The sequence below is a fragment of the Malaclemys terrapin genome, chromosome 6 (genome assembly GCF_027887155.1).
Source record: "Malaclemys terrapin pileata isolate rMalTer1 chromosome 6, rMalTer1.hap1, whole genome shotgun sequence".
Taxonomy (NCBI): Eukaryota; Metazoa; Chordata; order Testudines; family Emydidae; genus Malaclemys; species Malaclemys terrapin.
In genome coordinates this window covers 60,157,342-60,181,218 of record NC_071510.1, presented here as the reverse complement: position 1 = coordinate 60,181,218, position 23,877 = coordinate 60,157,342, and the positions used below count along the sequence as shown (strand labels likewise).

Sequence of the window (23,877 nt, the reverse complement as noted above, 5' to 3'; positions counted from 1 at the left end):
CACATTTACATACACTGAACATTAAGCATGCACATAAGTGCATGCAGGATTGGGGCTTTAAGGTCCTCGTCACAGCTGTTCAGCATCTACTGGATACTACTTGGGTAAACTGATCAAAATCAGGAGAGCACAGGTTGGTAGAAATGACCACTCAAGGCAACTAAACTGTATTTCCTAGGAATATGTACATAAACTTAAAACTCAAGTTGTGGAGCTAGAATATTGTGCTTTGTACCACTTGATGATTACCTCTTCTGGTCATTCCCTCTGGGGCTCCTGGCATTGGCCACTGTAGAAAGACAGGTACTGGGCTAGATGGGCTTTTGGTCTGACCCAGTATGGCTGTTCTTATGTACCATTTGGTATTGAGCTTTCTGGCTCATGAGTTACCAGCAGGACTGTAGCAGGTGGGGGTTATAATGCTATTGCTGTAATTTCAACTATATATACTATATTTTCACGTATAAGAGTTGGGCCTCAACCGCTGCCTGTAATACTGACTAATACTATTTCATTATTTTCTTGTACCTGCCCATCCATATGTATTCACATATCTCCCTCCGGGGAAAAGCTAAGGAAGGGGTTCTCAAACAGGGGGTCGGGACCCCTCAAGGAGTCGCAAGGTTATTACGTGGGGGGGTCATAAGCTCACAGACTCCACTCCAAGCCCCACTTTGCCTCTAACATTTATAATGGTTTTAAATACATAAAAAGTGTTTTTAATTTATAAGGGGAGGTCGCACTCAAAGGCTTGCTATGTGAAAGGGGTCACCAGTAGAAAAGTTTGAGAACCACTGGGCTAAGGGAACATACGTAACAAAAATGGAGCCCCCTCACTTACTGCACCAGGGGAAGGTGCGCAGATGCTACGGTGAAGCCTGCGGTGTAAAACACCAATCAGAGTACAACCTGTACAGCTCAACGTGCTTTACAAAGAACATAAGCACATCATTCTCCCCCACCCCGGTTTTTTAGACAGGAGAAAACTGAGGCACGGAGAGGGGAAGTGACTTGGCCAAGGTCAGCCATTGGCAGAGCTGCAGCCCCCCTCCGCAGCTGCTGAAGTCCGGTCCCTAAGCGAACACAAGCATATGGCTGGTGGCTCAGCAGAGACACTTGTACCTGCAACCCCCGCCCTGGTTCCGCTCCCCCTGCGGACAGCGCGGGTTGAGCCGGGCCCCCTGCCAAGCAGCAACAGGCGGAGAACAGCGGCCCGCGACACCCGAGAAGACCCGCCTCAGGACTCCCGAAGGCATGTCCCGCCCCGCGCCCGAGGCGGACCCGGCGGACCCCCGCGCTGCGGCCCGTGCGCGGTGCGGGCAGAGCTGGGCGCAGACAGCAGCCCGTGTCCCGGCGCTTCCCCCTCCACAACGGCAGGGGGCGCAGCTGCCAGGCCCCGCTGCCCGGCTCGAGTGACCCCACGCCCCGCTCCTCACCTACAGCGCCCGCACTCGGCCCGCCTCACGCAGCGCTCCACGGGCAGCTCCCACAGACCCTCGCAGCCGCCATCTTCCCGCCCCGCTGCTGCCTCCACGGGCCCTTCCGCGACGCCCGACTCCTCGCTCCCAGTAACAGCCGTGTCCATTTCGCCGCCGGCTAAGCAGAGCCGGGGCTCAAGGCTGCGATGTGGGAGGCAGCCGCCAGGTGGCGCTAGGAGGCAGCGAAAGGCGACGGTCGGTTGGGAGCCTGGGTAAGGCCGCGGGGCCCCGTTACGTGTGGTGGTGGGGGGGGGGTCAAGCGCCTATCGCGGGAGCGCCTCCCTGGGCTGCTCAACCAATCACAAGGCCAGATAGGATCACTATTCCCGCTTTGGGGAGGAGCGGTAGCTGGTTGTTCCGGTCCGGCAGTGCCATGCCATCGGAGAGCGAACGGGAGAGGTGGGGCGGAGCGGGGCGGGGCTGTGCAGTCCCTCGAATTGCGCCAGAGACTCGCCTGGAGGAAGGTTCCCGTGCAGCGTCTGTGAGGCCGGGATACGCTGTTTGCGAGCGCCCATTACCGTGAAACTGACCAGACATCCTGGGCAGGTGTGCGTATCTGCATTGGCCCAGCGTTACTCCGGATTAATGCCACGTGTGGTTCTGGAAGCAGGCTGCGTTATTTTGCATTAGTTTAATTCGCTTTGTTGTTAATTTGTATTCGCGTAGTCCACAACTGGAGCTAATTCAAAGCTGACTTTATTCCATTTTAGCATTTTTATGTAGACATACATACGTCTGCAACTGTGCTATAGCATATTCTGGTAGAGACTGTAGTTTAGGCATACCCTATGTGCAAATCTTTGCAGGATCAGGCCATGAGTGAAAAGTAGATTGGGGTTTTTTTTAATTAATTTTTGATAAGTTCAGCTTATTGTTAAAAGTTAAGTAACTTTATAATAATCATAAAATGATGAAAGACAAACACCCAGTGGGCAAACACTTTTAATAAAACAACACCTTCAAAAAATGAGCCTGGGAACTTAAATTCATAACTCTGCTAGACACTAAAAATCATGGATTTAAAAAAAAAATACTGGCTTTGTAGCTCATTACAACAATCTAACCCACTAACCCTCTTTATTCCTAAGGCCTGGTCCCCACTAAGCCCCCACTTCGGACTAAGGTACGCAAATTCAGCTACGTTAATAACGTAGCTGAATTCAAAGTACCTTAGTCCGAACTTACTGCGGGTCAATGCCGCGTACTCCTCTCGCCGAGCTGGAGTACCGGCGTCGACGGCGAGCACTTCCGGGATCGATTTATCCCTAAACCAGACGCGATAAATCGATCCCAGAACATCGATTGCCTGCCGCCGTACCCTCCGGTAAGTGTAGATGTACCCTATGACTGCAGAGGTGTTTACTACCAATGTCACCTGAAATGATTACTTGCAACGTGGGTTAACTCATACCCATATCTGTTCCACCCTTGTATTTTTCTGAGACACTCTGAATACCTTTCCCAGACCTGAAGAAGAACTCTTTGTAAGTTCAAGAACTTGTCTTTTTCACCAACAGAAGTCAGCCCAAAAAAAGATATTACCTCATTCACCTTGTCTCTAATTATAATATGACATTTAAATTGATAGTGCCCCCTTTAAAGTGCCTCATAATAGCTTTTATGGCATCAAGCACCATTCCCCAGGTGCTTCTCTTTGGCTGTAAATACATTCAGATTTTTTCCACACCTTTATTTGTCAGTGGTCGTAGCTGTACCTAATTATTAAATATGAACTAAATTGCTTTTTTACCTGCAAGACACAACTCAGGGATGTGTGTTTCTAAGATTAGCCCTAGTTCATAATGGCTAGTATTTTTACATTAAAGCTGATGCACAAAATCCACAGGGCAAATGTGTATTTGTTTAGTAGAAAAATGCTAAATATTTCTATTTAAATTATAAATTAAAATGAAGCAGTCTTTTATTTTATGTGGTTGATATATTTTCCTGGCAACTCAACTTGAAAGAATACCAAAAAGTGAGTTAGGAACACTATTCCTTACACTGCTTTACTAGTAAGCCACATAGGTGAAAGAAGTAAAGTATGGGTAGCTGAGGCCATATCTACACCATGGGCACTGCAGCAACCCAGCTACGGTGCTGCAGCACTGTAATGTAGATGCTTCCTACACGGACAGAAGGGTTTTTTTACATTGCTGTAGGTAATCCACTTCTCTGAGCAGCAGTAATTAGGTCAATGGAAGGATTATTCAGTCAATTTAGTCACATCTACACTAAGGATTAGGTCGGCATAGTTACAGTGCTCAGGGAGCTGAATTTTTCAACCCCCTGAGTGCCAGAGCTGTGTCAACCTAACTTTTAAGAGTAGACCAGGTCTTAGTCCACACTGTCCCCTCCCTATCTCACCTCAATGAAAAGAGCCCTCACCTAGTATATAAACACACCTTGTCTGTCTGTCTCTCATACTCATTTAGGGATTTGTCTATACTACAAATGCTTTGCCGGTGTAACTATGCTGGCCTAGCCCCCTACTGGAGACTCAGCATTTGTCTCCTACCATAATTTAACCATTTCCAGACATTAGCTATGCCAACAAGAGCACTCTTCTGTCGGCATGGTTGTGTCTACATTAGGGGAGGTTAGCTGTGTTAACTAGGGAGTGTGATTTTTTTGGACACTCCTAATCAACATAACTGTCCTGGCAAACCTTTGCAGACTAAGCCACACACGCTGCTAAGTGCCCCTTCCAGATAACAAGGCCTTTCTGCAGCCTCTAATGACAACCACCTGCACAACTTCACACCAGGGTCTGTATCAACCTAGGATGAGACTTATCTGTGATATTCTCAAATCTTGCAGGAAAAATCTCAAACCTCAGCTTGGATCTTAGTATAAGTTTAAAATAAAATTATTTTTAACCATTTTCTCTTAATATACAGTAAAAGCTGTGTTATTTGGCACTTTACCAACCAGAAAGTTCTATAAAGGCATTTCTGATCTTCATTGAAAATCTGGATTATAGTCTGCTTGGTATATGACCAGCAGGCTCCCCACATGGCTCCCTGGAAGCGGTGATATGTCCCTGCTGCTCCTAGGGGGAGGTGTGGCTAGGCGGCTCTGTGCACTGCGTCCACCCCGCCCAGAGCACTGCCTCTGCAGCTCCCATTGGCCGGGAACTGTGGCACGCAGAACAGTCTAGCTGTGCCTCCGCCTAGGACTAGCAGGGACAGGTCTCTGCTTCTGGGGAGCCACCCGAGCTGAGCGCTGCCCAGATCCAGCACCCCACAACCCTCCCACGCCCCTTCCCCGAGCCCCCTCTTGCACCCCAACTCCCTCCCAGAGCCTGAAACGAGCTCCTCCTCCTGCACCCCGAGCCCTAAGCCTCCTCCTGCACCCAAACTCTCTCCCTCTTAGTTAACTGGAATTTTTAACTAACTGATACCACCCATTCCCACAACATGCCGGATAACACAGCTTTTACTGTACTTATGATTTTTCAAACTATATGGAAAGGGAAAATGATGTGCAGAGAGTTGAGTAAAAGAAAAGTAATAAACATGTTTTTGCAGAATATTTTCATCAAGAAGGGAATGGAAATAATAGTCACAAACTAAGTTTTCATAGGGTTTTAAGGTGACAAGTGATATGCCAGCATCCCAGATTGCTAAAACTTAAATGGTGGAAAATGACCAAAACTAAGAAACAGATGAAAGATAGTAGTATTGCAGCTATGTTAGAATAAGACATAATTAGTTTATATAATCTTTATTATCAGGAAATTCAATGTAAAGATAAATGATAAATTGGTTACATTGTATAGATAATCTGTAAAAGTAATAAAGTTATATTGTTTATATCTTAGTCTCCCTGGACATAGGTGGATTTATACTAATACAGTTTCACAGCAACCCTGTGGAGGATATGAGAGCAGAAGTTTCTAGAACATACAGGTAATTATATAGTTCTGTGTTTATTTGATAAAAGCAGAACGTGCAAATATAACAATATTTTAATAGTATATTTTATACACTGACCCATTTTACAATATTAAAGTACAAATTAACACTATACAAAATGCTGTGAATGCACAAGGTAGTTAGATTATGGCTGTTTAGGGAACCATAACTTTGAATTTCCTGAGTTCTGTGCATTTACAATTAGTTTAACAGTTACATTTATTAAGGTCCTGATCCTGCAAATACACTTGAGTTACTTTACTCATGTATAGGGTGACCAGCTGTCCCGTTTTTAAAAGGACAGTCCTATTTTTTGGGACTTTTTCTTATACAGGCACCTATTACCCCCCACCCCTCTCCCGTTTTTTCACAGTTGCTATCTGGTAACCCTACTCATGTAAGAAGTCCAGTGTGTAAAGTTACTTAAAAAATTGTTTTAGAATTGGAGGCTCCTGTTTGGCATTTCATTTTTACTAACAGAACTCTCTGATATACTGCATTGTTAACTTTCATTTGCATCTTTTCGCAGCTGAGCAATATGTTGATAGCAATTTTTCATGCGAGACTTCCCTTTTCTGAGGTTTTGCTTTATCACATGTTTAGTGACTAGCCAGAATATCATTCTCACATGGAAAGTCCACTAATTGTGCTGGAAACTACCCTTTTTCTCCCCACACATTCTCTTCTGCATTTATCTCTAAACCCTCTCTTTCTCTGTGTGCTTATCAACAACTACTAAGCCTGCAATTACCGAAAACCCCCTTTTCAGTAGGGAGGTCCCAAATGAGACATTCAGAGTAGATATGCATTTGTTTGAGAGAGGTGAAGGGCAGCATTTAGGAGATAACCATATATATAATATCAGAGTGAAGTGGGAAATGATCCAGCATTATGTTTTATCAGCCTGACTGTGAATAGCAGTTTTCCTGACTCACTGCCCAAGCCACAAGTTAACAGCAGCTTGTTGGAGCCTCACCAATGTACGCCACTTGGTTAATAAAACAAATATCTGCATAATTTCCTTTTTTTTCTTTTCTTTTTACAGATAACTGTATGTCAGAACACAGACTTCCTGTTCAGTTATCCACCTGGCTTCAGATTTTTAGTTCCATGACCGACAGAAATGTTTAGCAAAAGAGAGCAGTTGTTCGCAAACTTTTGTACTGGTGACCCCTTTCACATAACAAGCCTCTGAGTGTGATGCCCCCATATCAATTAAAAACACTTTTTTATATATTTATCACCATTATAAATGCTGGAGACAAAGCGGGGTTTGGGGTGGAGGCTGACAGCTCGCGACCCCCCAGGTATAACCTCGCAACCCCCTGAGGGGTTCCAACCACCAGTTTGAGAGCCCCTGAGTTAGAGGTTTCTGCTGCAGTGATCAGCTAATGAAGCAGAGGTTATGGGTAGTCTAGAGCCTCCCAGGCATCCCTTCTGCAACTACTTGTCAGAAACTTTTGCTGTGGAAGTGGTTGCCACCCCACCCTTACTGTGGGCTCCCATAATCTATTTTTATTGTATTTTTAATTTTATATATTGCTCCTCTTGTAGATGACAAATAGAAACTTCCTAGGAAAACAGTCAGAAAATCAGTCATAATAATTCTGGCAATGGTGCTTATAAGGCAATAATTAACATCCTTGACTCAATCCAATTTCTGTTTTGTTTTTTATATATATAATAGGCCAACAAATTTAATTTAATATAATTCTAAGTAGGCAGTATTTTCTGTGTCTGTGAGATATTGTTACAGATTCTTTTTGTGTTACTTGTCAGAAGAGCTCCCATGAGAGCTGAGAAATAAAAACCCTAGATTTAAAGAGCCCCCTTCACTTCCAACTGATTGGACAGACTGACATAGCATTTAACTGCAGTTATTACTTTTCCTTAAAGTGAGGCAATAAGGCTCTTGTACAAAGTTACAGTCAATCTCTCCTCTCTTCCCTGCTACAAAAAAAGACTAAGGGTGAAATCCTTTCCACAAGGTAGTCAAGGGGAGTTTTACTATTGACTTCACGGGAGCCAGGATTTCAATTCATGTCTGTTTAATGACAACTCGACTTCTGTTAGCTAAGGGAGCATTTGTTCTGCACTATGTTTTCCTAACCACTGTAGTTTGTGGGCTTAGTGGTTCATAGAGAGCTGGCTGCTGCTATGGTGCTGGCTCCTCTTGTTTTCTTTCTTAATATTACTTTTGCATGTGATCAGTTACTGTATTTTATTGTGAGGGAATATGTGTAAAGAAGCCTATGTGATCATGAATGGGCAGGGAGGTGTCCTGTGAGACAATCTCACTACTACAATGTATGGTTCATTCTCTGAAAAAGTTTGAGAACCTCAGTTTGACACCACTAAACATGTATTTAAATATCATTTAAATTAACATGATTTTTGAGAAGTCCTTCCAAAATAAAACCAGAATCTTTCTTCTATGTGACTGAAGAGTGCATTGTTGCACATTACACCGGTTTTCCAGCTTGCTCCATTCTTGCTGCAGCTAAGCGATATGTGCAGGAACCTTTCTCTAAACCCTGGTCTACACTGGCGGAGGGGATCAATCTAAGTGATGCAACTTCAGCTACATAAATAACAGGTAGCTGAAGTCGACGTACTTAGATCTATTCACCGCGGTGTCTTCACTGCGGTGAGTCGACTGCCGACACTCCGCCGTCAACTCCGCTGGCGCCTCTCGGCCTGGTGGAGTACAGGAGTCGACGAGAGAATGCTTGGGGGTTGATTTATTGCATCTAGACGAGATGCGATAAATCGACCCCCGCTGGATCGATCGCTGCCCACCAAACCGGCAGGTAGTATAGACATACCCTAAGTAAAAAGAGTGGTTTAGAGAGGCAGAGTAGTTGAACAGAATAATACAACTCCAAACCCTTACCACGTGCCTGATCTCTGTTGTGACTAGGTGGCTCCTAAAGCTGAATGTCTGCCTCATGGAATAGTGTACTGCTAGCATTCCCTCAGGCCAGCCAAGGATTACATTCATATTACACAAAAATAATAAGAATGAGTTCACCATCCAGCACTGAACAAAATCAAATTGTATAGTAAGCAACAGTATAAAAACAACATGATATGTTATCTCCAAAGCTTTTCATGTGCTGTATTTAATATTATTTACAGTTATGGCTCCTAATAATTTTATAAGCACCCTTTAGATCCAGCCCCTATGCTGCAAGTCTATAAATTGCTGTCGCTCAAATTCATGTCATACATTTCAACCATTGATCACATAAGACTTGAAAGAAAAATAATTAATTTAAAGTATTTTAGCTATTACCGTGTAAGTGAAAGTGCCCCTTGCATAAATTAGCACAGCAGCAGAATAGTGTGATTATTATCTCCTTACTTCATATCTTCATACCATATTATCTTCATATCTTCCCAGTGAAGGCTGAAATGAAATCAGCATAACCCTGTCCAAAATCCTTTGCAGCATCAGACCTTTTCTCATCCTATATCACGGAAATCCCTTTGCAAGATTTCCTTACCATTATGGGCCCAGTGTTTTGGAGGGTATAGGCCATGGGATGGACACTCTCCCTAATATTGACAGTCTCCCTGGAGACCCATCCCCACCCCTCCAAACAGCTTCCCACTGCCTCCCTGCCAAGAGGGACTATCAGCTGTTTCTACTCCCCTTTTCAGTTTTTTTTCCCCCCAGGGCAAAGCAGACTTGACTGAATAGTCTACTACCACCAACTATAATTTCTAATTTCTAGCAGTTTTTATTCTCTTGTTCTGCCCGGTGTCTTTCAGGTAATGTAGCAATGCCTTTTTAATACTAGCCCATTTTCCCAATATTTTGACTCAATAACATAATTATGGATGTCAATAAATTGCAGTTAACTCATGCAATTAACTCAAAAATTAATCACAATTTAAAAAATTAATCGTCATTAATCACAGATTTAATTGCACTGTTAAACAATAGAATACCAATTGAAATTTATTAAATATTTTGGATGTTTTTCTACATTTTCATATATATTGTATTCTGTCTTGTAATTTAAATCAGTGTATATTATTTTTATTATAAATATTTGCACTGTAAAATGAAAAGAAATAGTATTTTTCAATTCACATCATACAAGTACTGTAGTGCAATCTCTGTCGTGAAAGTGCAACTTACAAATGTAGTTTTTTTGTTACGTAACTGCACTCAAAAACAAAACAATGTAAAACTTCAGAGCCTACAAGTCCACTCAGTCCTACTTCTTCTTCAGCCAATCACTAAGACAAACAAGTTTGTTTACATTTACAGGAGATAATGCTGCCCTCTTCTTTTTAAAATGTCACCAGAAAGTGAGAACAGGCATTTGCATGGCACTATTGTATTGTAGCCAGCATTGCAAGGTATTTACGTGCCAGATATGCTAAACATTTGTATGCCCCTTCATGCTTTGGCCATCATTCCAGAGTACATGCTTATGACACACGTTAAAAAAATAATGCGTTAATTAAATTTGTGACTGAACTCAGGGGAGAATTGTATGACCCCTGCTCTGTTTTACCCACATTCTGCCATATATGTCATGTTATAGCAGTCTCGGATGATTACCCAGCACATGTTATTCATTTTAAGAACACTCACTGCAGATCTGACAAAACGCAAAGAAGGAGGTAATTTGAGATTTCTAAAGATAGCTAGAGCACTTGATCCAAGGTTTAAGAATCTGAAGTGCCTTCCAAAATCTGAGATGGATGAGGTGTGGAGCATGCTTTCATAAGTCTTAAAAGAACAATACTCCGATGCAGAAACTACAGAACACAAACCCCCAAAAAAGAAAATCAACCTTTTGCTGATGGCATCTGACTCATAATGAAAATGAACATGCGTCAGTCCGAACTGCTTTGGATTGTTATCGAGCAGACATGCGGCATCGGCATGGACGCATGTCTCCTGGAATGGTGGTTGAAGCATGAAGGGACATATGAATCTTTAGCGCATCTGGCACGTAGATACCTTGCGATACTGGCTATAGCAGTGCTAGGAGAATGCCTGTTCTCACTTTCAGGTGACATTGTAAACAAGAAGCGGGCAGCATTATTTCCTGCAAATGTAAACAAACTTTTTTGAGTGATTGGCTGAACAAGAAGTAGGACTGAGTGGACTTGCAGGCTCTAAAATTTTACATTGTTTTATTTCTGAATGCATTTTTGGTACATAATTCTACATTTGTAAGTTCAACTTTCATGATAAAGAGATTGCACTACAGTACTTGTATTAGGTGAATTGAAAAATACTATTTCTTTTGTTTTTTTTTACAGTGCAAATACTTGTAATCAAAAATAATTATGAAGTGAGCACTATATACTTTGTATTCCGTATTGAAAATGTAGAAAACATCCAAAAATATTTAAATAACTGTTATTCTATTGCTTAACAGTGCGATTAATTTTTTATCCCCTTTATTATTGAAATTCTATATGTCATCACTCACACAGTGCTTCCCCTTCATAACTGACAGCCTGGCTCTTTATAGCCCTAGGTGCTGCCCTGTCCTCTTAATTGACCAAACTGGGACCACCTGTTCTAGCACAAGGGAGTTGGGCTTGCTTCATTTTAGGGGGCCAGCCACCCTGTAACAGACTCGAATAAACTGAAAGTTGACTGGAAAATACCATCTGATTTAGAAAAACATACTTACACGTTAAAATAAAACCTTTAGCCAAAGCACCATAAAGGTAAAGTTATAGCTGTGCAATATGTGAGATTTTGGGATAGGTACAATGCAGCTGGATCCAAAAAAGGTAACTGAAAAACCAAAAGAGCATAGCCTAAATGAAATGATTGAGTGATAGCTAAAATGGCATCTGCTATAAAATTAATTGTAGTATCAGGGGAGGGAGGAATAATTTTGTTTTGTTTGTAGCTCTGGTACATTTCCTGCGTAATTCCTATGTATTAAGTGAAGTTTTGGAGAATTCCCCTTAGTCTGTTCTCCTTGTTAAACCAGGATTGAACAGTACACAGCTATAGCAGTCAATTGCACTGCTGCAGGGATGTTGGCTGGATGAAATCTTTGACTGTATGGCTTGGCTTTGTAACAGAGCAGCATGTGATCATAGCAACTCAATATGCCATGCAATCATGTTTTTACTAGTGTAATCTGGGATATCTGAAGCACCTATCCCATACTTCCCAGCACAGTTGTCTGGAGCAAGGATTTTGGTGACAGTTTCATAATGGCCACAGACCTTCCCAGTTTGGAAAATACCTTTATTATCTCTGTATGCAGCTTGGCCCAACATTACAGTGATAATCCATCTAGAGAGAGCTGCAATCCTCACGGAGACGGGACTGGCTGTTACTTAGGCCTGGTCTACACTATGAGTTTAGGTCAAATTTAGCAGCGTTAAATCGAATTAAGCCTGGACACATCCACACGACGAAGCCCTTTTTTCCGACTTAAAGGACCTTGTAGTGAGGCCGTATTGGCAAACCGGGAAGTGGGCGGGCTTAGCCGCCCACTACTAAACCCAAAAGCGCCTTCACGGCCCGGAGGACGAGATGGAAGTCCCCCCAGCGCTGAAGGGCGAGCTGCACCTTACCCTGGGAACCACGGGAATCCGATAGAAAGAGGCGCAGCTCATCCCGCAGCGAGGAGGGGGAGGCAGCGGCCAAGCCGCCGCCATCCTCCGGCGGGGCCCCTGAAGGGTCCTCGCGGCCCACGGTGACGGACAAACAAGGGGCCGAGCTCCGGCGCTGCTGCGCTGGGCAGCCCGTCCCCATCCCCGGCAAAGGAGAGAGCGGCTGAGGGAACAACGCAGCCCCAACAGTGGCAGGAAGGGGGGACACGAAAACCGCCCTCTGAGGGTTGTCTGCAGGCAACGGAGATGCGACAACCCCGGGGGCGGCAGTAACTCCAGAGGTGGCAAAAGGAGACACCTCGGGGACAGGATCTGGGGCAAGGGCGGGAGTAGGGGCGGGGCTCGAGACGGGAACAGGGACTTGGGCAGGAGAGGGGACAGGATCAGGGACGGGAACGGGAACGGGCTCCCCATCTCCCGCTGCCAAGCCGCTAGACTGCGGCTCCCCTCGGCCAAGGTCAGCATCCGAGGGGACGGAGGCAGCAGGGGCAGGGGAAGCCTCAGGGGCAGGAACGATGGAAGGGGCAGGATCGGGGATAGGAACCGGCCGCTCAGCCACGGCCGTCGCCCCGAGGGGCTCGGCGGCCGTGCATGAGATGGTAGTCGCGGCCGGGCTGGCGGGTAGGGCTAAGGGTTCTCCCAGGACTAAGTCGGGAGCGGCAGAGTGGGGCGAGGAACCGGGAGCAGGAGAAGGGGGCGGGACTAAGCCAGCACCCGGATCGGGGCCCGCTGGCAGAGGGTCGTCCTCCCCTTGGGTAACCGGGGTCAGACCCAGGGCCTCGATCTCATCGAAAATGGAGGCGAAAGCGGTCCCCTCGGCCCCGGCGACCTCCCTGCCAGTCACGGAGACAAAGGCCGCCCCGGCATCGGCGGCGGCGGCGGGGGGCACGGACGGAGCAAGGGCCGGGAGAACCGCTACGGAAGCCTCCTCAGGTGTGGGCTCAACAAAGGGGACAGAAGTTTCCCCAGCCACTGCCACGGCATCCACGGTCTCCATGGCCGGCACCTCCTGCTGGGCACCGTCCGGGGGCGCGGAAACAGAACTAACAACGTCGGCCCCCCGCGGCATCTTTCGGGGGGCCTGCTCTCCCTCCTCATCAGAGGGGAGGGAGAGAGCCCGCGACCTGCGGGCACCGCGCTTCCCCCGGACGGTCACCCAGCCCCCCGAGGTGGAAGAGGAGGTGGAGGGCCGGTCAGCAGGGGCAGGGCCAGAGGGCAAGGGCGATGGCTCCGGGGCTCGGGGCGGCAGGGTCGGAGGGACAGCAGGGGCGAGGGAAACCTCCCCCTGGGGCGGGCCCTTCCCCGCGGCCGGCGGAAGCCGCCCCGCCCTCTCCTCCACATGCCCCGCCGATCCAGGGTCGGCGACGGCAAGGCCCGCCCGCCCGGCCGTCTCCGCGGCCAGAGCGGGAACCGAGGCAGAAGGAGGAGGGGCGGCGGCAGCAGCAGTGTCCGAACCGCCAGGGGTGCCGGCGATGACAGGGTCAGCACCCTCCCGGGCCCCGGGGGTCTCGGACGCCCCTCCAGGCCGGGCCAGGGGACAGTCTCTCCGGACATGCCCCGGCGCCCGGCAGAGGAAGCACCGGGCCTCCCCCGTCGAATAGTGGACCCGATAATGGACCCCCCGGTAGGGCACCAGGAAGGACCCCTCGAGCGCCACTCTGGCACCCGCCGCCGGTGGCAGCTGAAGCTGGACCTGCCGGCGGAAAGACAGGATGTGCCGGAGGGCAGGGTCCTTACAGCCCAATGAGAGAGAGCTCAGAATGGAAATGGGCTTCCCCAGGGTGGAGAGGGCCGGCAACAGGGCGGCGTTGGGGAGGTAGGGCGGGACGGAGGTCAAGAGCACCCGCACGCCCAGGTCCTCCAGGGGTTCCAAGGGCACAAACACGCCTCCCACCGCCAGGCCTCGTTCCACCGCCTCCTGCGCAGCGGCCACCGACGCCAGGAAGAACACGGCCTTCCCGTACATCTTGGAGGCCGCCACGATGGCCGTAGGCCCCACCACCCTCGCCAACGCCCGCACATAGGTCTCAATGTGGGGCGAGGCAGGCACCAAATGGCAACGGACGCCATGCCTCCTAGTCAGCGAGGGGAAGGGGCCGTGGTCACCAGGGACAGGCCCAAAGGCGGCGGTTGGGGCGGACGACGGGGCGGCACGCAAAGAGGCGGCGGCCACCTGGGCGTATGCTCTGGGGGCCGGAGGTGGAGCGCCGCCAGAGCTGGTGGAAGGGACGGCAGGAGAGGGAGGGGCCGCGGCCGGTGTTGGGGCCGCAGCGGGGACCGTAGCCCTGCCCGCAGGAGGTCTGGCTCCACGGACGGGGCCCTTGCCCTTCTTCCTCCCTTGGCCCTTCCTGCCGGTGGAGGGGGCAGCCGTGGCAGCGGCGGTATCCGGGACAGGGCCAGCCGAGGGGCCGGCCACTGGGGTGGGCGGGGACGACGGGGCAGGGGCAGGGGCAGGGGCAGGGGCAGAGTCCCCCGCCATCACAACCTGCAGCCGCTCCTCCCCTCTAGGCAAAAGACAACACAAAGGAAAGGCAACCACTCCCCCCCGCTAGGCCGCAGGCTGGGGAGGAGGGTGCCAATGGAGAGGGCACACAGGAGCAAAAAGAGAGGGGTGGGGCACAAGTGCCAAAAAAGGAAAGCCGGCTCCCCCGGCTACACTAGGGCGGGGGGGGACTACAACAACAGTAAAAGGGGGGGTGAACAGTGCAAAAAGGGGGGGGCAACAAAACGGGGGCACAAGCGCGCGCGGGGGGGCAAAGGGGGGGGTGCACCAGAGCAGCGGCTCGGAAACAGAATGGAATGTCCAGCCAGCTGCAGCCCAAGGACAAGGAGGGGTAGGAGGAAAAACTCCAGCCAGCCGCAGCCCAAGGACAGGGCCGGGAACACAGCCAGCAGGCTAGGAACCGAGGGGGGGGGGGAATGGGCACCAAACAAAATAAACCGAAGGGGCTCAAAAGGAGGGGGGTAGGGTAGGGCCAACTAATACAAAGGGGGCTACAGGGAGGGGACCCCACCAGCGAAACGTAGTTGGGGGGGTAGGAGAAGTCCAGGGCGAAGGAAAAGGTGCACCCACAGCGTTCGCGAAGCGCAGGCTCCGCCGTTCACTGCTGCAAGTAAACAGTCCCGGACGATGGAAATGGCGGGGGGAGCAAACAGCCCTGCCGAGGGGCGAAAAGCAGGTCCAGGTGGCACGCGGGGCGGTGGAGGGGTTGTCGGCAGCTGTCGGCGGTGGGGGTGGTGGTAGAGGGGGAGTAGATGAACGAAGGGGGGGGGCACCGCACCCCCCCCGCACCCCCTTCAACAGTCCGCTACGGGGGACGGGACAGCAGGATCCCAAGTCGACCTCGGAGCTTCCTGGCAAGCGACGGCTTCCAGTCCGAGGAATTACAAACGAGAGGCTCAGTACCGTCCACACTCCTAACGCAACTGGGGGCACCACCACCCCAGGAGCAAAGATGGCAAAGTCACTCAAAACACAGTCCTCAAACAACCCCCTCCACAATCTCCCGAACCAGGGACGCAGTCTCTTCGCACTCCGCGACGGAGGCAGCGGCTCCCACACAGGAACAGCAGCAGCAGCGAGCGGCAGTCAGCCGGCCGGGCAACCAGCCAGGCAGGCAAGCAAGCAGGCGGGTGGGCCCCCAGATGGTATCGGTGTTGGCGTTGGGGGGCCGATGCTTCTCCCTCCGGAGGCGAGGGCGAGGGGGGGGGGCAGGCCGGCAAGGCCCCCCCCTCCGCACTCCTCACTCACGCACGCAGCAGCAGCAGCGGCAGCAAAGCAGCAACAGCAGCAGCAGGAAGGGGCCAGGGAGGACGGAGGGAGAAGGGAGCACAGAAAACTCCAGCCGGCTCCGACGGCCCCTGAGGGAGAGGAGCCTGAATTGGCACCCAAGTGGGCGGAGCCACCGCCACCTGTTCCCGCCCCCCGGAAGTCAAGGGGCGGGACAGGAAGTATAAGAGTCAGGCCCCAGCCCTCAGTTAGAGCCCAGCAGCCGGAGAGGCCAGACGTGCCGGTGCGAGCTCCGGCTAGACCAAGGCTTCCCAGAGCCAGGTACCCGGACACGGACGGACCGAGCTGCCCCAGAGCCAGATACCCGGACACCGACCGGACCTCCCCAGAGCCAGGTACCCCGATGCGGATTGGCCCAGCCTTCCCCAAGCAAGGTACCCCGAGGTAGACTGGCCACCCTTGCCCCGAGCACGGTACCCCGAGGAGGGGCCCGAGCGCCCCCCTGACCGGAGACCGGAGGAGCAACCCGACCCGGACGACCCTCTGCGAAGTGAGGAACCCATGGTGTGGGACCCCGTTGCCGAGCCCAGCGGGGAGCAGGTACAAATGGAGGAGGAAATGGAAATCAGCCCGGGGGTAGCTGACCCCAGTCTAGCTACAACAGAGAGCGAACCCATGTTGGTGTGTTGCGGTCAGGACCCCACCAACACAGCGGCAGACTGACTGCCGCTCTTAGGGCCCCGGGCTGGGACACAGTGGAGTGGGTGGGCCTGTGTCCCCCCTGCCACCCCACTTAACGGGTGGCAGTCTCCCCCTCCAGCCAGCGCTCTGGCACCGCCACTGAGCTATTGCTTGCTGCCCTGAACGAGTGCTTGTTGCCCCACCCTGACTGAGGGTCTGGGGCGTCCCGAGTTTGTCCGTGCTCAGCTCCTGATACCCAGACCTGAACCCGAACCCCTGAACTATTGTTTGTTGCCCCGCCCTGACTGAGGGCCTGGGCCTACTAACTTTGTCTGGGCTCAGCCTGAAGGAAGGTCCCGAGCCCCTGAACTATTGTTTGTTGCCCCGCCCTGACTGAGGGCCTGGGGCTACTAACCCTGCCTGGGCTCAGCCTGAAGGAAGGTCCTGAGCCCCTGGACTATTGTGTGCTGCCCCGCCCTGACTGAGGGCCGGGCCTGAACCCCTGACTTTACTGCTCAGCCTGAAGGAAGGTCCTGAGCCCCCTGGACTATTGTTTGTTGCCCCGCCCTGATTGAGGGCCGGGCCTGAACCCCTGACTTTACTGCTCAGCCTGAAGGAAGGTTCTGAGCCCCCTGGACTATTGTGTGCTGCCCCGCCCTGATTGAGGGCCGGGCCTGAACTCCTGACTTTACTGCTCAGCCTGAAGGAAGGTTCTGAGCGCCCTGGACTATTGGGGGTTGCCCTCCCCTGAATAAGGGCCTGGGACGTCCTGAGTTTGTCAGGGCTCAGCTCCGGATCCACGGAGCTGAGCGCCCGAACTATTGTTTATTGCCCCGCCCTGAGCTAGCGCGGGGGCTTGACTGACTTTGTAATCCCCAGCTCCGGCAGTGAGGACTGGAGCCCGGGCCTGAGTTACTGCCGGACCCTGACGGAGAGCAGGAGCTCATTGCAGAGGCCGTGTACCTTTGGCCTAGTCCCTGCCAGAGGGGCGGAACCCTGAGACCGATCCAGGCCGTGTAGTGAGGCGGCCTGGGCCCCCGACGGCCCCTGAGAGGGCCCGACCCCCGCACCGGACGTTTACAGACCTTTAAACCGGTTTCTTTACTCCACCTCCAACGAGGGGATTATCGCTGAAATTGGCCTTTCCGGGTTGGATTTGGGGTAGTGTGGACGGAATTTGACAGTATTGGCCTCTGGGAGCTATCCCAGAGTGCTTCATTGTGACCGCTCTGGACAGCACTCTCAACTCAGATGCACTGACCAGGTAGACAGGAAAAGACCCGCGAAGGTTTGAATTTCATTTCCTGTTTGCCCAGCGTGGAGAGCACAGGTGACCATGCAGAGCTCATCAGAACAGGTAACCATGATGGAGTCCCAGGATCGCAAAAGAGCTCCAGCATGGACCGAACGGGAGGTACGGCATCTGCTCGCCATGTGGGGAGACGAATCAGTGCTAGCTGAACTCCATAGCAGTAAACGAAATGGCAAAATATTAGAAAAAGTCTCAAAGGCCACGAAGGACAGAGGCCATAACAGGGACGCACAGCAGTGCCGCATGAAAATTAAGGAGCTAAGGCAAGCCTACCACAAAGCCAGAGAGGCAAACAGAAGGTCCGGGGCAGAGCCACCGACATGCCACTTCTATGCGGAGCTGCATGCCATGCTAAGGGGTGCAGCCACCACTACCCCAACGCTGTGCTTTGACTCCATCAATGGAAAATCACGCAACAGGGAAGCAGGTTTGGGGTACGAGGAAGATGATGATGATGAAGATAGCTCACAGCAAGGAAGCGAAGAAACCGGTTTCCCCAAAGGCCAGGATATGTTTATCACCTTGGACCTGGAACCAGTAACCCCCGAACTCACCCAAGGCGTGCTCCCAGACCCTGAGGGCGCACAAGGGACCTCTGGTGAGTGTACCTTTGTAAATATTACACATGATTTAAAAGCAAGCGTGTTTAATGATTAATTTGCCCTGGCAATTGCGGCCAGTACAGCTACTGGAAAAGTCTGTTAATGTGTATGGGGATGGAGCGGAAATCCTCCAGGGACATCTCCAGAAAGCTCTCCTTGATGTATTCCCAAAGCCTTTGCAAAACGTTTCTGGGGAGGGCTGCCTTATCCAGTCCGCCATGGTAGGACACTTTACCACGCCAGGCCAGTAGCACGTAGTCTGGAATCATTGCATAACAAAGCATGGCAGCGTATGGTCCTGGTGTTTGCTGGCATGCAGACAACATCCATTCCTTATCTCTCTTTGTTATCCTCAGGAGAGTGATATCATTCACGGTCACCTGGTTGAAATGGGGTGATTTTATTAAGGGGACATTCAGAGGTGCCCGTTCCTGCTTGGCTGAACAGAAATATTCCCCGCTGTTAGCCACGCGGTGGGGGAGAGGGGTGAAGTGATCATCCCAGAGAATTGGGGTGGGGGGGAGAAGGGAAGTTAGTTGGGTTGGTGCTGCATGTTAACCCGGAAACCACAGCCCCTCCTTTTATATTGCAAACCCATTTTAAATGGCCAACCCAACGGTGCTTGGTATGGGAAATGAGGGCGCTGCTGTTTGAAACCATTCCCACGGGTTATGAAGGTTAAAAAAGCCAAAAGACTGTGGCTTACCATGGCTGCCTGCAAGCCAAATTCTGTTGCCTGGCACTGCGTGAGTGATCTCTCACACCAAACCGGCAGGCACTCAATATAAGAGGAAAAATGCGGCCTTGTAACGAAAGCACATGTGCTGTGTAATGTGAACAGCAAAATTTAATGTGAAAGAGTGTACCCATTGTTCTCTAAAATGTGTCTTTTTTAATCACCTCTCCCTTCACCACCACCAGGTGCAAACGTTTCTCCTTCACAGAGGCTAGTGAAGATTTGAAGGAGAAAATTGCGGACTCGGGATGATATGTTCTCGGAGCTCCAGCTGTCCTCCCACGTTGACAGACCACAGCAGAATGCGTGGAGGCAGTCAATGTCAGAGTGCAGAAAAGCACAATATGAACGAGAGGAGAGGTGGCGCGCTGAAGAGAGCAAGTGGCAGGCTGAAGAGGATAGGTGGCGTCAGCTTGCTGACAGAAGGGAAGAGTTGATGCTCCGGCTGCTGGAGCATCAAACTGATATGCTCCAGCGTATGGTTGAGCTGCAGGAAAGGCAGCAGGAGCAGAGACCGCCGCTACAGCCCCTGTGTAACCAACAGCCCTCCTCCCTAAGTTCCATAGCCTCCTCACCCAGACGCCCAAGAATGCGGTGGGGGGGCCTCCGGCCACCCAGCCACTCCACCCCAGATGATTGCCCAAGCATCAGAAGGCTGGCCTTCAATAAGAGTTAAAGTTTTAAACTGCAGTGTGTTCTTTTCCTTCCCTCCTCCCCCACCCATCCCAGGCTACCTTGGCAATTATCCCCCTAGTTGTGTGATGAATTAATAAAGAATGCATGAATGTGAAGTAACAATGACTTTATTGCCTCTGCAAGCGGTGCTCGAAGGGGGGAGGAGAGGGTGGTTAGCTTACAGGGAAGTAGAGTGAACCGGGCCGGGGGGGGGGGATGAAAAGGTTCATCAAGGAGAAAAAAACAGAAGTTTCACACCGTAGCCTGGCCAGTCACAAAACTGGTTTTCAAAGCTTCTCTGATGCGCACCGCGCGCTGCTGTACTCTTCTAACCGCCCTGCTGTCTGGCTGCGCGTAATCAGCGGCCAGGCGATTTGCCTCAACCTCCCCCCCCGCCATAAATGTCTCCCCCCTTACTCTCACAGATATTGTGGAGCGCACAGCAAGCAGCAATAACAATGGGGATATTGGTTTCGCTAAGGTCTATCCGAGTCAGTAAACTGCACCAGCGCGCTTTTAAACGTCCAAATGCACATTCTACCACCATTCGGCACTTGCTCAGCCTATAGTTGAACAGGTCCTGACTACTGTCCAGGCTGCCTGTGTACGCTTTCATGAGCCATGGCATTAAGGGGTAGGCTGGGTCCTCAAGGATAACTATAGGCATTTCAACATCCCCAGCGGTTATTTTCTGGTCCGGGAAGAAAGTCCCTTCCTCCAGCTTTTAAAACAGACCAGAGTTCCTGAAGATACAAGCATCATGTATCTTTCCCGGCCATCCCACGTTGATTTTAGGGTACTTTTCAATGCTGCTACAAGCCCTGGTGGATCACAAGGGACGTTTCACTTTTCGGTTTATGTACTCGGTGGCTTGCTGCGCTGGTGACAAGATAGGGATATGGGTTCCATCTATCGCCCCACCACCGTTAGGGAATCCCATTGCAGCAAAGCCATCCACTATGACCTGCACATTTCCCAGAGTCACTACCCTGGATATCAGCAGGTCTTTGATTGCGTTGGCTACTTGGATCACAGCAGCCCCCACAGTAGATTTGCCCACTCCAAATTGATTCCCAACTGACCGGTAGCTGTCTGGTGTTGCAAGCTTCCACAGAGCTATCGCCACTCGCTTCTCAACTGTAAGGGCTGCTCTCATCCTGGCATTCTGGCGCTTCAGGGCAGGGGAAAGCAAGTCACAAAGTTCCATGAAAGTGCCCTTACGCATGCAAAAGTTTTGCAGCCACTGGGAATCGTCCCACACCTGCAACATGATGCGGTCCCACTAGTCTGTGCTTGTTTCCCGGGCCCAGAATCGGCGTTCCACGGCATGAACCTGCCCCAGTAACACCATGATTTGCACATTGCTGGGGCCCGTAGTTTGTGAGAGATCTTTGTCCATGACAATTTCTTCATCACTCTCGTCACCACGCTGCAGTCGCCTCCTCGCCTCGTTTTGCTTTGGCATGTTCTGGCTCTGCATATACTCCAGGACAATGCGCGTGGTGTTCATAGTGCTCATAATTGCTGCGGTGATCTGAGCGGGCTCCATGATCCCAGTGCTATGACGTCTGGGCTGAAAAAAGGCGTGAAACTATTGTCTGACGGAGGGAAGAAGTGACGTCATGGCTTACAGGGAATTAAAATCAACAAAGGTGGCTGCGCATCAGGGAGAAACACAAACAACTGTCACACAGAATGCCCCCCCCCAAAGATTGAACTCAAAACCCTGGGTTTAGCAGGCCCTTGATTTCACGGAGGGGGAAGCAAATGAATACAGAACAAATCTGGTCCATCTATCTTTTACATCTTAGGCTGGCAGCAGACTGTGCAGCATGACTGATAGCCATCGGCATCTTCTGAGTGCTTGGCAGAAGATGCTGCATTACGATTGTTTGCCATCATTGTCAAGACGGTGCAATAGGACTGCCGGCAGGACTGAGTCTCCAGGAGACAAAACATGTCTGCCCAGGCGCCTCTGACCGAATTCACTGAGGAGTACGACAATGATGGATACCAATCGTAATACACCATCTACTGCCAAAAGGCAAGGAGATGCTGCTGTATAGCAATGCAGTCCCACGTCTGCCAGCACCCAGATGACATATGGTGACGGTGAGCTGAGCTGAACAGGCTCCATGCTTGCCATGGTATGTCATCTGCACAGGTAACCCAGGAAAAAAGGTGTGAAACGATTGTCTGCCATTGCTCTCCTGGGGCGGGGGGGGTGGGGGGGCGCCTGACAACATGTACCCAGAATCCCCCGCAACACTATTTTTGCCTCATCAGGCATTGGGATCTCAACCCAGAATTCCAATGGGTGGCGGAGACTGCGGGAACTGTGGGATAGCTACCCACAGTGCAACGCTCCGGAAGTCGACGCTAGCCTCGATACTGTGAATGCGGTACTTCATGCACTTAGAGCATTTTATGTGGGGGGGACACACAATCATTTCTATAAAACCGGCCTCTATAAATTCGACCTAATTTTGTAGCGTAGACATACCCTTAGTGGAGGTTGTTCTCAGGGCTGCAGAATCTTGAACACCTCCTGCTCCTCCTTCCACACAGCTGTACACTTCCCTCTGTGGAGCTGGTGCGTGTTGGCTGTTGGATACAGATAGTGATGGCCATGCATCCATTGCACTCTGCCCTCCAAACCCCTACAGCACAATGTGAGAGTATGGATTGGCTGTGAGGACAAGCAGTTTGTTCCAGCTTTGGGAATAAAATAGTCTAAACTGCTATAAATATGCTATATAATGTTCAGCTCTCTTCAAAGCTACTTCTGCAAGAACTGCATATACTGTAAATAGTTCTGTCTAATATGACTTATTCTGGGCTGTAATAGTTTCTCTCCACAAAAGGGAAACAACTAATTCCTTGAGTACAAAGCTTCCTGACCAGTTGGAAATAATGACAGGACTGAGGGAGAATATAAGTAGTGCACTTTTTACTCATGTCCATAGGCTCAAAAGCATGCTGCCACTGCATAGATTGAGGTGTCCCAACCTTCAGGAATAGCTTCACAATCCGTTCCACATATCTGCTTTTCCGACTCTTTATACAAAAGCTAGTATTGCACAAGAATGGGTCATCCTATGCCAAATATTTGAGTTAAAGCACCTGGTTGCAGAAAGTATCATAACAGATTCAAGTCAGGCTTGTCATAAAAAAGGGGGGAGAAATGCCATGATCCTAGTAATCTCCAGTATCTGAGCACAACCCTTCCTCTGCTTTGTTTCCAGCCTGCTCCTCGAAACTTCAGAGAGAGATGAAAAGATTTAGCAGGACGGGAAGCTCTCATCTGCTAAAATTGTTTATATACAAAGCAGTTGACTTTGGTTTATGGCCCAAAATATCAGCTGGTATAAATTAGTTTGGCTCTATTGAAGTTACAGTAGTGTTACACTGATTTATACCAGGTGAAGATCTGGTACTGTGTTTTTAAGACTAGATTGTGCCTTTGTCACAAACCTCAAGTAAGAGCAGTATGCAGATGTATTGCTCCAGGAGTCAGATTGTGACTCAGTCACTCATTCTCCTTTGCTCCAAGGGAGGGAAGTAATATGTGCTACATATAGGGCTAGTACAGATTACTTCCCCCTCCATACTGGCTCATCAGTGCTGCAATATGGGTAGTCCCCAGAGGATTTAAGGGGGCACTTTTTACCCTTTTACTTCCCTGCACAGACACATAACATGGGTCCTTAGTTTATATTTATTTATATGTTTGAGCTTGAGTTGTTAATTGGGGTGTGTGTGTGTGTGAGAGAGAGAGAGAGACTGAAAAGCATATGCTAACTGATGTATTTTCAATAAATGTGGTGTATTTGCCTTTTCTCCCTGAAAAGATCCCATGTGCTTTGCATAGCATAACATTTTTGGTGGAGAATTGCGAAAGGGGGAAGACTATATGCACTGTAATTATTGACAATACTGCTAAATGATTGATCAATCAGGTGTGCACACCCCCGGTCATAGAGATACCGGGCAGTAAAAAGGGAACGAGGTATGGTTAATATTGTATTCACTGTTGGTATTTTATGAATTGAGAATTTGTATGATTAAGAGGTATACGCACACTTGGTTGTAGCAGGGCTGAGAGACAGGAGAGAGGTTTAGCATCCCTCTCTCCAC

General features: G+C 50.1%; 2 protein-coding genes and 1 long non-coding RNA gene across 5 annotated transcripts in view; 2 read left to right on the top strand and 1 right to left on the bottom strand.

The window, feature by feature from the left end:
* The window catches only part of DTWD2 (DTW domain containing 2), a 204,794-nt gene extending 203,112 nt beyond the window's left edge, over positions 1-1,682 (bottom strand). Inside the window, exon 1 of one of the 2 annotated variants that reach the window (XM_054032529.1) lies at positions 1,437-1,682. In XM_054032529.1, coding sequence (XP_053888504.1) covers positions 1,437-1,585 — 149 coding nt within the window. In that variant the 5' untranslated portion in view covers positions 1,586-1,682. The remainder of the gene's footprint in view (positions 1-1,436) is intronic. The other variant, XM_054032530.1, reaches the window with a different exon arrangement.
* Positions 1,601-7,828, top strand: LOC128839491 (uncharacterized). 2 transcript variants are annotated; one of them, XR_008445453.1, is made up of 3 exons: positions 1,601-1,690; positions 5,302-5,389; positions 6,441-7,828. It is a non-coding gene; the product is annotated as an uncharacterized LOC128839491 (long non-coding RNA). The 2 variants fall into 2 exon arrangements; XR_008445452.1 differs by lacking the exon at positions 1,601-1,690 and adding an exon at positions 1,891-2,026.
* A 9,676-nt stretch (positions 7,829-17,504) lies between these two features.
* On the top strand, positions 17,505-19,834 carry LOC128839369 (myb/SANT-like DNA-binding domain-containing protein 7). The gene is made up of 2 exons (XM_054032310.1): positions 17,505-18,325; positions 19,251-19,834. Exons 1-2 carry the CDS (start codon positions 17,752-17,754, stop codon positions 19,289-19,291), a joined length of 615 nt encoding a protein of 204 aa, XP_053888285.1. The 5' UTR covers positions 17,505-17,751; the 3' UTR covers positions 19,292-19,834.
* Positions 19,835-23,877: the final 4,043 nt, after the last annotated feature.

Bases quoted from the DNA above. Each gene is read 5' to 3' on its own strand.
- LOC128839369 (XM_054032310.1), top strand. From the start codon at position 17,752: ATGCAGAGCTCATCAGAACAGGTAACCATGATGGAGTCCCAGGATCGC. The intron at 18,326-19,250 runs GTGAGTGTACCT...CACCACCACCAG, and splicing joins GGGCGCACAAGGGACCTCTG to GTGCAAACGTTTCTCCTTCA.